Below are 13,307 nucleotides of genomic sequence, written 5' to 3'. Positions count from 1 at the left end.
CCACAAGAACTGAAATCAGCAAGTAAGCGATTACAGTTCTCCCTTTATTTCGTGGAGAACTATTGCCATAACGGTATACTCATTAGATCAGTCTTTTGTCTGGTACCAAAATGGATCTCTAGAGATGACTCCTTTTATCTGGTCAGTCAAATAACTAGGAACAACCATATTAGCCAATGAGCTCCTAATCCACCCTTAGCTGACTAAATTGACACCACGTAGACCAGCGCCCCCAGGGCAAATCTTTTACTTTAGGACACCACGTGTTGAAGTAGCTTCTACACCACGTGTAAGATAGTAAGATAGACTTACACAAGCCTTAACGAAAGCCAAACTGTCGGTCCAGTAGAACATCCATATATTCTCCGAAAGGCGCAATTCTGGTGTAGGTGGTCTTTCCTGGCATTCTTCCTATCGTGTCTATGAAGCCATGATGATGAAGAGCACCTTGGTTGCTTATTCGATTTTGATAGTGAAACTAATGTCTGATACTTCCACCGAGCAGGAAAAACACCTCGCACCATGCATATTTCAAACACGATAAGCATTCAGGCCTGGTCTTAATAGTCAGCTCAAAGGGTACTTTACATCCCTAATTTATTTACAAGTTCCATCTTAGTTATTACAGATATGGTAAAGGTATCCAGTGCTGATTTGCGGTCCTCTTTCCACAGAGGGCAGGGGATACGAACATGTTAGCGGTGGTACACACTCCCCAATGATACTAACGTACGCTATCCCACAAAGATTCAAGTCTGCCTCCATGCAAAATTCATTGATACATTCCCTCTCGCTTGTATTCTTCCCGTTCCAAGCCAAAGTCTCCTTCTAGCTCACTCACACTCACCAAATTCTTCTTGTTAGTAATCTCATTCTTCGTCACTTCGGCATGGTGGTGCCCATGTATTTATTATGTGTCTCATTATTTGTACTACCTTTTCTGCAGTCGTCCCTTTCCTTCGTGGTCTCCTAGCGGCAACTCAGCTCACGTATCCGCCTCAAGCACGTTCACAGACCTACTTCAAATTAAAGTTCATGCCACATTTTCCATCTAAAGCAATATTGTTCGTTGTGAGTATAGTGCTCACTAATCAATCAGACCATCCCCTCGTTACTGTGTTACTCGTAAAGTGATTTATCTCTTGGAAAGCTTCGGGCTTAAGATATTTGCAGTTCGACAGTCCCGATCTCCTTTTAGTATCCAAAACCAACATGCTTAGCATTTCCTCATATTCTACCATTATCGCATTTGGTGAGACATAACAGCTGAAGATGTAAACATCAACTGTTTTCACTTGACGTATCAGACTTCTGAGAACTCCAACATCTCATGGATGAGTTAATTTCCAGAAACCCATATTGTCGTCTTGTCAGTTGCACCTTTGGTTTGGACTCCGCTACTATTCTTGTAAGAAAACTCGTAAATTATAACCTCTTTGTTATCTTTCTCAGTGATTGCCTTTAGGAGTAAATCCTCCACTGCCTCGCAATGGTTAAGGTTAATTCGTATCAATCTCGTTTCGTCAACCCAGGATCAGCTTAACAGCTCTTTGAATATATGGCCTTTCCTATACATTTTCAGCACCTTTATGATTTGCCCCAGCCGCAGGTGTCTACTGCGGCTATGTGTATCCCTGTGAAGCCATCGCGAAATACTGCTTCGCTTCAAGTGCTTTGACTTAGACGAACTCGTCACTAGTACCCTTTTTGGACGCACCCTTGTACCAGACTGTTGTACGATTCCTTTCATAGTGGGTTTTCGAAAGTCCGTAGACAGCTCGGGCAGGTCCGTTTTCATTGTCCATAAGGGTTGTGTGTCTTAATTGCTGGCAGATTTATAGAGTTCATTCTTGCAATAACGTGCCTCAACATACTCCACCTTACCTTAAATGAACTGTATACTCTTAGCACCCTTAGAAGTTATACCGAAGGCCTCTCCTCTGCTTCGCGGTGGCGATCAGTGCTTTCACCTAGAGAACAACGGTTTATAGAAAGAGAGATCGCACAACTCCGATCAGGAAAAACCTGCCATTACATATTGGTCCCCCCTTTTGAGCATCTCCCATGTAAAATAATTCGCTAACGAAATATAATACGCGCAACCTGGGCATGATATAATACAAGTGCTTTATAAAATTTAATACATTTAGGGATCTCCGGGTAGCTGCAGATGTCCAAAAAAACATCCTGTTGAATTTCCACCTATCTTCCCCTTGCAGCGAAAATTCTTTATTTTAATTTCCCCTCTTATACTCTGGGAAAATCTTCTCTCTTGGAGGCAGGAAGCGGCTCCATTTTCTCGTTCCGTAAGCATTTTTGGTTACTGCTGGAAACTGACGCCACTTCGACAAGGCAGTATAACATTCCTCCTTTACGTCTCTGTCGGTCTTCTGTATCCCGTCCTCTACGAGTCATCAACTCTATCTAAAGTCACCAGGAATCTATTCTATTCAAAAGTTCCGAAGAACTAACTAAACTCAAGGCTTGTTAGGGAAGGTCCTCTGTTCCCCTTTGTTCTGCGTCCCATGTAAAGAAGGATGAAAAAAGAAGAGGGTCAGTGCGAGTAGTGCTTACTTTTGCATCAGACTAACCACTCACATACGTTAGGTCAATGATAGAACCTAACCTTTTCCTCGAAAAGTGGTCCTATTTCGAATATTAACCAGCATCATCTTTAACTTTAATTAGCTAGTTTGGAGACTTGACGTTCTTTTACAAGTCTTAGCTTCAATTTTGAGGTCGCCCCAAAAAAGTTGGGCTGTTGGCAAAAGCGTGTCAACCATGATCGAGCCTTATGCTCTTCTTAAGAGCTTTATGAGCTTCTTTGTACTACTGGTGTCCTGTGTAGACAGTCCTTGTGATCATCTGCAATGTTTTCTCAATTCCAACAATATATTCCATGTGCCTTTCAAGGGTCGAGGATCGTTGATTCCGAAATGGAATAGTTGGATGTGGACCCACGCCCATTAAGAAATCCGCCTATGATCCGACACCGTGATATCGTTTAATACTCTCCACTCATCGACAAGAGCCGCTGTGTCAGGGGATGCCATTATGATGTCGATGACCTCTCGCCCGACCAAGTTGAAGAAAGTGGGTTTATTACCCAAATTGAGGATCTCCAGTTCGGCTCTTACCAGATAATCTAATGGTCTCAATCCTCTCGCGGTGATTTGGAACTTCCCACAAACACAGCACAGCTTAACGTCATATCCTGCTATTACCCTCATGCCTTTACTTTTGACATATTGGATAGCTCTGATGAATGTTCCACTGGGAATAAGAGGAGCACTAATGATCTCCTTATCTCCCTGTTTTAACTTTTTATGCTTTGTTTGGCCCTTGTGGTTTCGCCATCGCATAGGTCGCTTAAAAAACGTAGTCTGGTCTTTTGAAACCAACGTGCATGAGCTAAGTCTAGTATTTCCATTGGCATACAACAGGTCAGCATATTGAAAGTTGAAGCCCCTGATTTTTCCACCAATAACCAATGATTCTTGTATGAACTATATAAATGTCTTGCAGCTATTGATTTGACGACTGATAAGTGCAGTTACAGCCGATAGTAAAGAAAGTTCCCGACCTCTCGGCTTTCTTTCCTTCTTTGCTGCTTGATTTTGAGATTATTTTGAACACTAGGTTTTTCCAAGCCTCTCCGGGTAGCTCAGAGGCTCTCGCCATGATTCGTCTGCATCCTCCCACATATTGTTGAGGAAGGGAGGGCACTACTACCTGAGCCTATCGCTCGTGCCGTAACACTTTACGGAATACACCTGTCAACGTAAAGCATTTAATGCCTTGCGAAAATATAGTCCTTACAGATAGGACAAGTTTCCTCCTGGGTTGTTTGCACTGCTCAGTATCGTAACCAGATGCATTGGTGTCACCACACAACACCCACCCATTGGCAAATGAAGACTTAGCTGTTGCCGACCGAGCGCTCTTTGTTGCCCTTTGAGCTGAGAAGTTGGAATCGAGAGAGCACCGCTGCCGCTTCGGTTTGCCCTTAGTCGCAGATGCCCCGGATGATTCGTTTTCCTCAACTTTGACACAAACCGAAAGTTATGGTTTTTCCGGGGCGGTTTGCCTAGAGGTGGTTTTCTGCCCTAAAACAAATACTTACCCGTGGATAAAGCTTTAGCTTCAGCAGGTGTCGCCCACTTCAGCCCGGGGTCAGAAATGCTGACAGAGTCAACTTGTCCGTAAAGCACTAGGCTATCTTCGTATTATCATACTTACAATAATCAGTTCAAATGCTTCTGGCTACTAGCTAATAACTATAGCGACCTATTTGCTCCCATAGGCGTTCCCCATACCTTTTATGGTACTTTACTCTAAACCACTAAAGTTGAACTACTTTTGAAAAGCAGAAGTGATATCTTTCCATGTAGTAACCTCATTTTGCGTCATTGCATTATATGGTCATCCCCTGCTTTTATATTAAATTACTGCCCACCACTTTCGGACCTTCACCACGGAAATTGTACGCTGCTTTCTAACTGAATGTATTTAATCCCACCCTCGAGTTCCTTTTCTGTTTTCGCCTGGTACAGCTCATACTATAATTAAAGTGCGTCAACTATGAATATCTGTCAAAGCACATCGGCATACGACATACCGCTCTTTTTTAAAGAATTATTAATTCTAGACAAATCGTTCAGTATTCGAGCTTTCTATTGATGGTCTCTTCCAAGCTTGTCAATATTTAGAATCACCGTTGTTACAATACAAAGTTTTGCGAGTTTTTACTCGATTTTCTCAGGTCCAGAGCTTTTCCCCTACATGCTTTGCTGGTATCCCAGGTTCCCATCTAGTCCATCCGAACTTCCTTTGCCTAGATTCTCTCCTGTCTTATTTTAAGAAGAAAACACCTGCATTCCTCGTGCGAGTATCCTTCTTCCCGCTTGGGGTTTTGCTATCTCCGTAGTTCCTTTATGAGGTCTTATATAATAATTCGTTTGTCAGCTCGTCAAACAAGGACACTACTACAGTTCGGTCCCTCTTTCCTCCGCATCTTCAACTGAATCGATCAGTATTGATCCAGGGTCTGCCTATTCTTCAACTCACGAAAGGCAATGCCTCATGAGAGTTGATTTTTTTGTAAAGGGAAAATCCGGGTCGGATTGAAAGTTATGCCGGGTCCCCTTGGGTCCCGAATCCTTAAACCGTAATTTCCTATTCATTCTCCTTGCTCGTAATGTAGTCTGACTTACAAATAAGGGTTTTTTTTTTTCTCTTTCTCCACACCCAACGTAGACTGATCAACACTTTCAACATTTTTTTGTATTTTGTTATTAAGTTTTTCCAACAATTTTCAAACGTTTTCTTCGAAAGATCATCTGTTAAACATAAACACAAAACATCATTTATATTAAAACATACATAATTCCACAATAACATTACCAGTATATACCAAAAACATTCAAATAGGTCCGGATGAATCTCACACTATACATAAAATGCGTGCGACAACTATAATATTCGAAGAAGACGGAGGTGAACCAGCAACTAGTGTCAATTTGGTGCAACCTAATAGACCCCATGCAAGTTCGCTACAAGTAGAAGAAGTTGGTAGCTTCATTATATCAAAACAAGAGGAGTCAGTGAGCTATCACCACCAAATGCCTGGAACACCAACTCAAGGAATAATCCAAGAAGCAGATTCTGAAGAAAACATCAAGTTCAACCGGGCAACCTCACGAGGAATTTCAATAACGTCAGCAACATCTGATGAAGACGCGAAAGGTCAGGGTATCTATTCTCGAGATATTGCAGTTGACGAGATTCAAGAGAACATTCCATTCGAGGATGGATATGCTGAAGTTCGACTTAAGACCACAACAATTGAAGAGACCCAGGTCATAGTGGCCGATGTTGAAGATGCAGAAGAAGTGCCCGTCAATAAGCCCCGACGCGCAACAATTGACAACTTAGAAGATGAGCATAACCAGAGAAGACGTAAAAGCCACTTGGTTGACGCTGTTGACACAAGTGTGGATGACGAAGATTTCAGTTCGACAAAACGAACCGCTACTACTAAACAGAACCTTATGAAGCAGGAACAGGCAGAGGTTGATGTTTGGGCTGATAGAGATACTGATATACTCCCTCCTAAAAAGAAACAACAAGCCAAAGTTTGGACCGCTGAGGAAGCTGAAGAAAAGACAGTTGAAGCTGACAAGGGAGACACAGACTTCTGGGCTGATCGGGATACCGACGATATCCGTCCGAGGAAGCAACGGGGACAATCCTTCCAAATTGAAGAAGCAGAAGAACGACAATTCCCATCAAAGAAAGAAGACGATGATATTTGGGCCGACCGAGACACTGATGACATTCGACATAAAAAACAAAGTGCCCAAGTCTGGCATACTGAAGAAGTTGAAGAAAAGCAATTCTCCTCCAAAAAGGAAGACATCAATATTTGGGGCGATGACGATGATGACAACAATTTCTCAAAGCAAAAACAGCGTGCCTCTCTTTACAATACAGGAGATGTCCAAGAAGTGGAACATGATTTAGGCAAGTCGGCTAGGAAACCCTCTAGTCCAACCAGCGTCTCACCGAAAAGCAAATCTGCCGAAGAAGATTTTTGGGCTGACAGAGATGATGATAAAATTCCAGAGAAAGTTGAATGGCGCTCAAAATTCGACGAAAATAAATCGAACGAAAAATTACTCGAAACTGACGATGATTGTCCAAAAAAGCAAAAAGCTAGCATTGAAGATGATGATAATGTAAGTGATTTGATAAAAAGGATACAAAAGCAGAAAAGTCTAATAGAAGATATGATGGAGCAAACACAGAAGCAAAAGATTGAAGAGAGAAAAGCGCAAATAGCTAAGTTGAAAAGTAGTATTGACGATGGGGGTGGTCAGAATCGACCGGAAGGTATATATTATTTAAATTTAGTGAAAGTAGATTTACACTATACATTAAAAGACTAATTTGCGCGGACACAGTTCCTGTCGGTTAGACAGGAACAGAGCTACATGGCTGTACATTTCAAAAGCTTCCAAATGCTTATTATAATTTTCTTCATTGCAGTTGTGCCATTGTGTTAAATGAATCTAATATTTTGTGAGCAAATCCATTTTACTGGACATCTTGCCGAATGCTAATAGTTGGATTTAGCTTTTAGTAAAATGTAGCCCACTTTTGGTGAATTCGTTCGCCTTTCCAGCATTAACCTCATAGAAATAAACCATGCATATGTCACTTTTCCATGACCGAAAAAGAAGGAATTCGCATGTGTGAAACCATACCTAATTTGCCACGAATACTGAAATTCCTTCAAGCATGTTATAACTGAACATCCAATTGCACCTAGTCAGAAATACATAGCATGTAATCATTCTGTACAATTTGTCACTCCTGAGAGTTCTTCAGGACTTGTTCAGAAGTATCTAAAGAATTTTAGCCAACTGGTGAGTAATAAATTTTAACATTTCTTTAACATCTAATTACACCTCAATTTACCGCAACAAATTCAATGGGCTGGAGGTACAGTAAGTAAATATTTTTAAATTAAATATAAAATTTTATTCTTTTTATTTGTATAAATTGTAATTAATTTTTGGGAAGCAGTATTTTCCGAAATTTTATTTAAATAGTTTTTTTTAATTAGATAACACTCGTATCTAAGATTTGCTAAAAAAATTAAACACCACCTTTAATTTTTATGGTTATCTATAAAAAAATAGTCATAGATGATGTGGTTTGTGAAAAAAGACTTTGTCTCCCCAAAAACGGAATTTGGAATCCTTCTTTATTTTGAAACAAGCGAAATGAACTTAGAAGAATCGCAGGACAAAAATCTGGAAACCAATTTATGACAAGATATAATCTGCGAAGTTCAGGTTTAGGTTAAGGAGCATCTTAATTGTGCATCAACTAAGATTTCCAATATAGAGGGATGCTATCTATGTGTAACTTCACACAGTTCTGGAGAGGCTGGGCTCTGACTAGGGCTTCCTCAGACATATTTTGGGGGGAGGCATAGTATTAGCAACCGTAACAACAAGGGTTTGTGGACTCGTATAACTCTCACCGCCTCGTGATCGGTGGCACACCTTTCGAGCGCAGGCCCTGTCATAAGGTATTAAGGTCAGCTGTCAGCAATCAGGTCAACCATATCGCGATCAGTGGTAAATGTAGGAGTTGCCTTCTGAAGTGTGTAAAAAACAGTGCTGACAACGACCTCGAAAGGGTCCAAGGTTAAGTATCCACTTACCCGGCTCACCAATACCCCAAATTTGCTTTGCACCTGTTCAACAGTGCTTCCAGCAACAAGTGCTGCAACATCATCAGCATAACCGACCTAGTGCAACTTCTGTGACATGTCGAGTCTTAGCAAACTACTGTAAGAAGTATTCTAGAGGTTTGGCCCTAGAATGCATCCCTGTGTTACCTCCGACGTGATCTCCAGCCCCCTCTGACCTTCTAGCTTCTCATAGGGCAAGAAGTGGTTGTTTAGCTAATCCCTCAATATCCATGGAGGATAGATCAGCACGCGGAATGAACTGTCTTGTGTATCTTGAATGTCTTTCCATCTTATTAATTAAAGGCATTCCTAACATCAGTTGTGTGCCACTGCTTTATGAACCGTATCCACAATTTGTATGACAACTTCTACTATGGATCTCTCTGCGCTAAAACTGAACTGTCTTGGGGATAAATATCCGGCAGCATATACCACTTCAGCGAGTCTACCCCTAATGAGCCTTTCCAGCACTTTCTCGGCCGTATCAAGCATATAAATTGGTCGGCAGCTCAGAGTCTTCAGCGCAAGCCTCACCAACTTCCAGTGGGAAAAAATCAAGCCCTGACACCGTTTTGTTTTTCATAAAGAACACTGCCTCTACTATCTCTATAATAGAGAAAAGTGAGCAATCCTCCGTACTTTCCACTCTGCTGTCATCAACCCAAACACGATGTGCAGGGAATAGTGCCTGTATAAGACAGTCCATTTTTCGGCCTTAAGTGAACAGGGTTTCTGTAGAGCCCCGATTTTTCAGTCTACCAGTTCAACCGAGTCCTCTCGGGTCCCCATTCACCTCGTCGACTAGGTCCTGCCAGCAGCTCTGTTTTTATTGATCGCGTTGTGGAACTCTTTTTGGCTGATCTGCCAGATCATTGTGTTGCATACCTCTTCCCAACTGTTTAAGCTTTGTGTCAAGCGACGAAGTTTTCGACACTTCTTCCGGAGCTCTTTAATTTCCGCCAATACAAAGAAGGTTTAGGTGACATCAACCACGAAAGCTTATCGAAAACTCTTCTAGAACTCGCCACTCGTCACAAATGATCACAAATGCTTTCGACGCAAAGGTTACGTCGAAAAGGCTTCCTTCGTAATCTGGGCGCCATCTTGTGGTGGATTTGGTGTTTTACGAGCCCTATTCTCGCCGTTATTTCGATAATCTGTTTCCCTCTGGAGTTTGGAAAAGACACGCACAATTTAAGTCCCCTGTCACTGAAGCCACCCTCGACCAGGATCTGACCCTCCGTGCCCATGACAGCGTCCTCCAGTGCATTAAGCAAACGTCAGAAATCTAGTATTAAATAATAATAATAATCATCGTTGGCGCAACAATCCAGTTGGATCAGGGTCTTGAAGTGTGTTAGAGCACTTCATTCACTCTACAGCACACTATAGGAGGCAATGTGGTCAACATTGCGCTCGCCCGAGATTATTACCTGGATTTGAGTCAGGGGTACTCATTCACAGCTGAGTCGATTGGTATCCGACGTCAAATCACGATACAAATGCCACTGCCACCAGGCTATCCGGCCTAACAAGATAGCGAAGAATATCTTATAAATGGTACTCAGCAACGTGATGCTATCTCCCTTTTTATGTATGGGACAGCCATTGATTCGCAATCCCACACCTTGAGCATCAGTTATCCGGATACTCCGATATTAGATAGACACTGAAAAATGTTACTTTTAAGCACTGAACCCAGAGAAAGTCATTCCTTAACTCCTGGGAAAGAGCATCAGGACGGGTGCCGTCCAGAGCTCAAACGGCTTTAGTATCTGATAAACCGGAGTGCCATGAAACTGGGTCTTTGTTCCTGTACTATTCACTGATGAGGGTATGTGCAACGCTCTGATTAGACGCACTACAATCCCTGCAGGAAACGCAACTCTGTTTTTCATTGCATTCGCTTTATGATCGACCTGGCATTATCTGCGGCACGCTGTTCTCCTGGAGGTGGCGGCCCTGATTGGTATCCTACATACAACACTGGATCGGCAACTTCCACCGCAGCGAGCTTTTCGCCGTGAGAATTCCCAGAGGTGAGCATTGATTACCTCTGGACATCCGCGCTTAATGGGCTTTTCTACTTCCATTTTTTCAGTGATCCAGTCAAGTTCCCGGATTTCCAGAGAACTCGTGGAATCTAGACTAGAAACCAAAGCCTCTCAGCCACTAGCTCGTTGACCGCCTCACAGATCATACCTTTGGTATTTGTTGTCTTTGGACCTAATGCGACTACACTACCCTTGGTTTTCCGAATAGAAAACAAGGATTGCCCTGTGCAGAAGATGTCCCCTGGAGTAACTAATATCTACTATCAAAGCGATATATGATTGCCTAAAATGCTATGTGCTGCACCCACGTAAAATCTCACAGGGTCAAAGCTGCATCTTGTAATCACTACTTTTTCTCTCCCTCTCTCGTTATCAGTGATATCTGCTTGCTCTCTCGCTAAGTCATGGACCTTGATCATACGGCTCTCGACTTGGAGAGAAGACAAGCAGGTCCGCACTTTTCCTTCTTGGATTAATGGGCAGAGCATCGAGGGCATTGAATAATTTGTATATCTAGGTAGCATTGTTCCTACCGACGAAAGCACCGAATTCAAGATATTAACTCCAAATGACCCACCTTCACTGTTTTGTTCACAATAAATCTCAACACCAACACAAATTGAGACTGTTCAACGCCAGTGATCACCATTATTACTCACAATCTCCAAACTTTCAGCAATTCATGTCTGCGCTGACAAATAATAGGACGTGTTGACGAAAAAGTGGAAGAAGCACATTGAGAAAGGGCAACAAGTCCATTGTGCGTTATGCCATGCAATGAAACCGACTACCCCAGGATGAGGACAAGAGCGTCGCCCTAGAGTTACATTATATACGACAGTGGAAGTTTCTTGGGAAATTGAGGAGGCGACCGAAGCGCATTGCTGAAAATCGACAGTAATGGCGGGTAAGGGTGGTGCCTCTATACCCCACATAGGTGTTTATGGCAACCACCAATTTCATACGAGAGTCACTATTTGAATGGGGTAAAAGTGCACTAAATTAATAAAGAGAGAATGTCAAGCTTCTTTCGCCTTAAATAACACTCCGCCTCGAAGACACCTTCAGGCATATTGAAGACTGTCGTCTTCGCCTACTGATCACAGGTACTAAGGCAGCTGCACTGTATCAGTAGTTTGTAATCCTTTTTTGTAGGTAGTGTAGTGAATTCTACCACATTCAGTAGGTCCATCTTCGCCCAACGGATAAATAATATGTCGCCAGCATGGTTCTGGACCTTTATTCTAGTATTTTTTGGCGATTCCAGAAGCTCGTCCACTTTGACACTTGACATTAATGGTTATAATACTCCACCCTATTGAAAACCTTGGGTTATTTTCATATTTATGATATTGATTCCTATCGATACCTTCACTAGACTGTTTTTCAGCATCTTGTTCATCCAGAAGGAGGGGAAGAAGGATTTTTGCCACTAGGATATATCAGGGGAAAAATCGCTAGAAAGGTGTACCATCTTTGGGTGCTCTCGTGACCTTGGTATGTATTTCGAGGATCCCCTGGTCCTGGAAATTTTTAAACCTCTGAGAAGTTTTGCAGAGAAAATGTCAGGTTTTCAGAAACATCTTATTCTAGTTCCCGAGGTTGATTTCTGACAGTGGAGTATTATTTCTGACAGTGGATTATTATAAAATATCAAGAAATAGGGAAGTAGGCATACAGCATGTGTCAGACTATTAACTTTAATTTGATGCTGACATTCTATGATTCCTTGGTGTGCCGTAAATTCACACACAAAAAAAAAAAGAAATTACACCTTCTAATTGCTGATATTACTAGAAAGTATTAAGTATCGGAGGTATATAGTAGAAAGAGGACCAAACTTTGTAGTATTATGTCCTACATTATGAATTTATTCTACAGCTAACTGAACTGATTGCCATCGGAACTACTTGCCGAACTCGGCTAATTGGAGCCTTACCAGCAACTGTTCGTTTTGTTTCCGCAATTTCATTAATGAAGACGTCAGAATACCTAGCCCCATTATGACAATCTGGACCATTATATAGCACGATATTGAAAAGTTTAGTTTAAATTCCACCAATATTAACAAAGTTTTTGTAGGTGAAACTTATTTTTCCATGTGAATTTCTACTCTAAGGTATCATAACATCAAAGATACTGCACAATTGAATTTCTAGCTATTACATGTGAGTGACTCTTTTAAAAAAACCGGATTCAGGGACGTAGTATCCAATTCACTACACAAACAACTCTTTCAGATGACATTTCAACATTGTTAGAAAACCCAAGAACAAATATCCAGCTATAAGCAGCTAGAACTTAGCTATAAGTAGTAGTAGATAAAATTATCCACAATTGGATATTCACAAAATCTCAAAATTGGCGATCTTGAAACTTTTTTTTTCTGATGATGCCAAAACTCAGGGGATGCCCTTTGATGCTATAAAGCTTTAGCACAGCCTTGGCGAGGAGGAAGGAAGTTAGGGGTTGGAATGGAGAAGGGGTTGAGGGTGAAGGAAGTGGCGATGCACTCCTTGCCTAAACATCGGTATGCTGTAATCAGACGGGAAGACAGAAGATTGTAGTATGTTCCGCATTCATATAGTTCGAGATAAGAAGGATTCGTGGTATGTCACGGTACGACCAGCACTGACCCTTAGAGTATGGGAATGGGAGCGGCTACTTAGCCGAGTGCTGCGTTTAGAAGATGCTCTACAACGGATAAGACCTGATATTTCCTGGGAGCAGTGATCGTTATAATAACGATAGAGGAGAGAAAGACATCCAATATTTCATCTGTGCTCAAGAGGCTCAATTTGTGATGTAATGCTCGCATCACCGATGAGTTTAAAAGCTCTTCGTTGAACTTTATCAAGAGCTGACAGTGCAATTATACCTGCACCCTCCCAGATGTGAGAGTTGTATTCGAGACTATGTCTTACGTGACTCTTGTAGATATACGCTAGATCGAATGGTGAAAAATATTTTGTACAACGATTCAGAAACCC

General features: G+C 41.8%; 1 protein-coding gene across 1 annotated transcript in view; it reads left to right on the top strand.

Moving 5' to 3' along the window:
- Positions 1 to 13,307, top strand: part of LOC119653142 (obscurin) — a 172,164-nt gene that overhangs the window by 132,220 nt on the left and 26,637 nt on the right. The window contains 1 exon segment of the mRNA XM_038057679.1: positions 5,431 to 6,891. Coding sequence (XP_037913607.1) covers positions 5,431 to 6,891 — 1,461 coding nt within the window.

This window comes from Hermetia illucens, chromosome 1 (assembly GCF_905115235.1).
Source record: "Hermetia illucens chromosome 1, iHerIll2.2.curated.20191125, whole genome shotgun sequence".
NCBI lineage: Eukaryota > Metazoa > Arthropoda > Insecta > Diptera > Stratiomyidae > Hermetia > Hermetia illucens.
The sequence above is the reverse complement of the archived record's forward strand: the minus strand, read 5'-3'. Positions and strand labels throughout refer to the sequence as shown.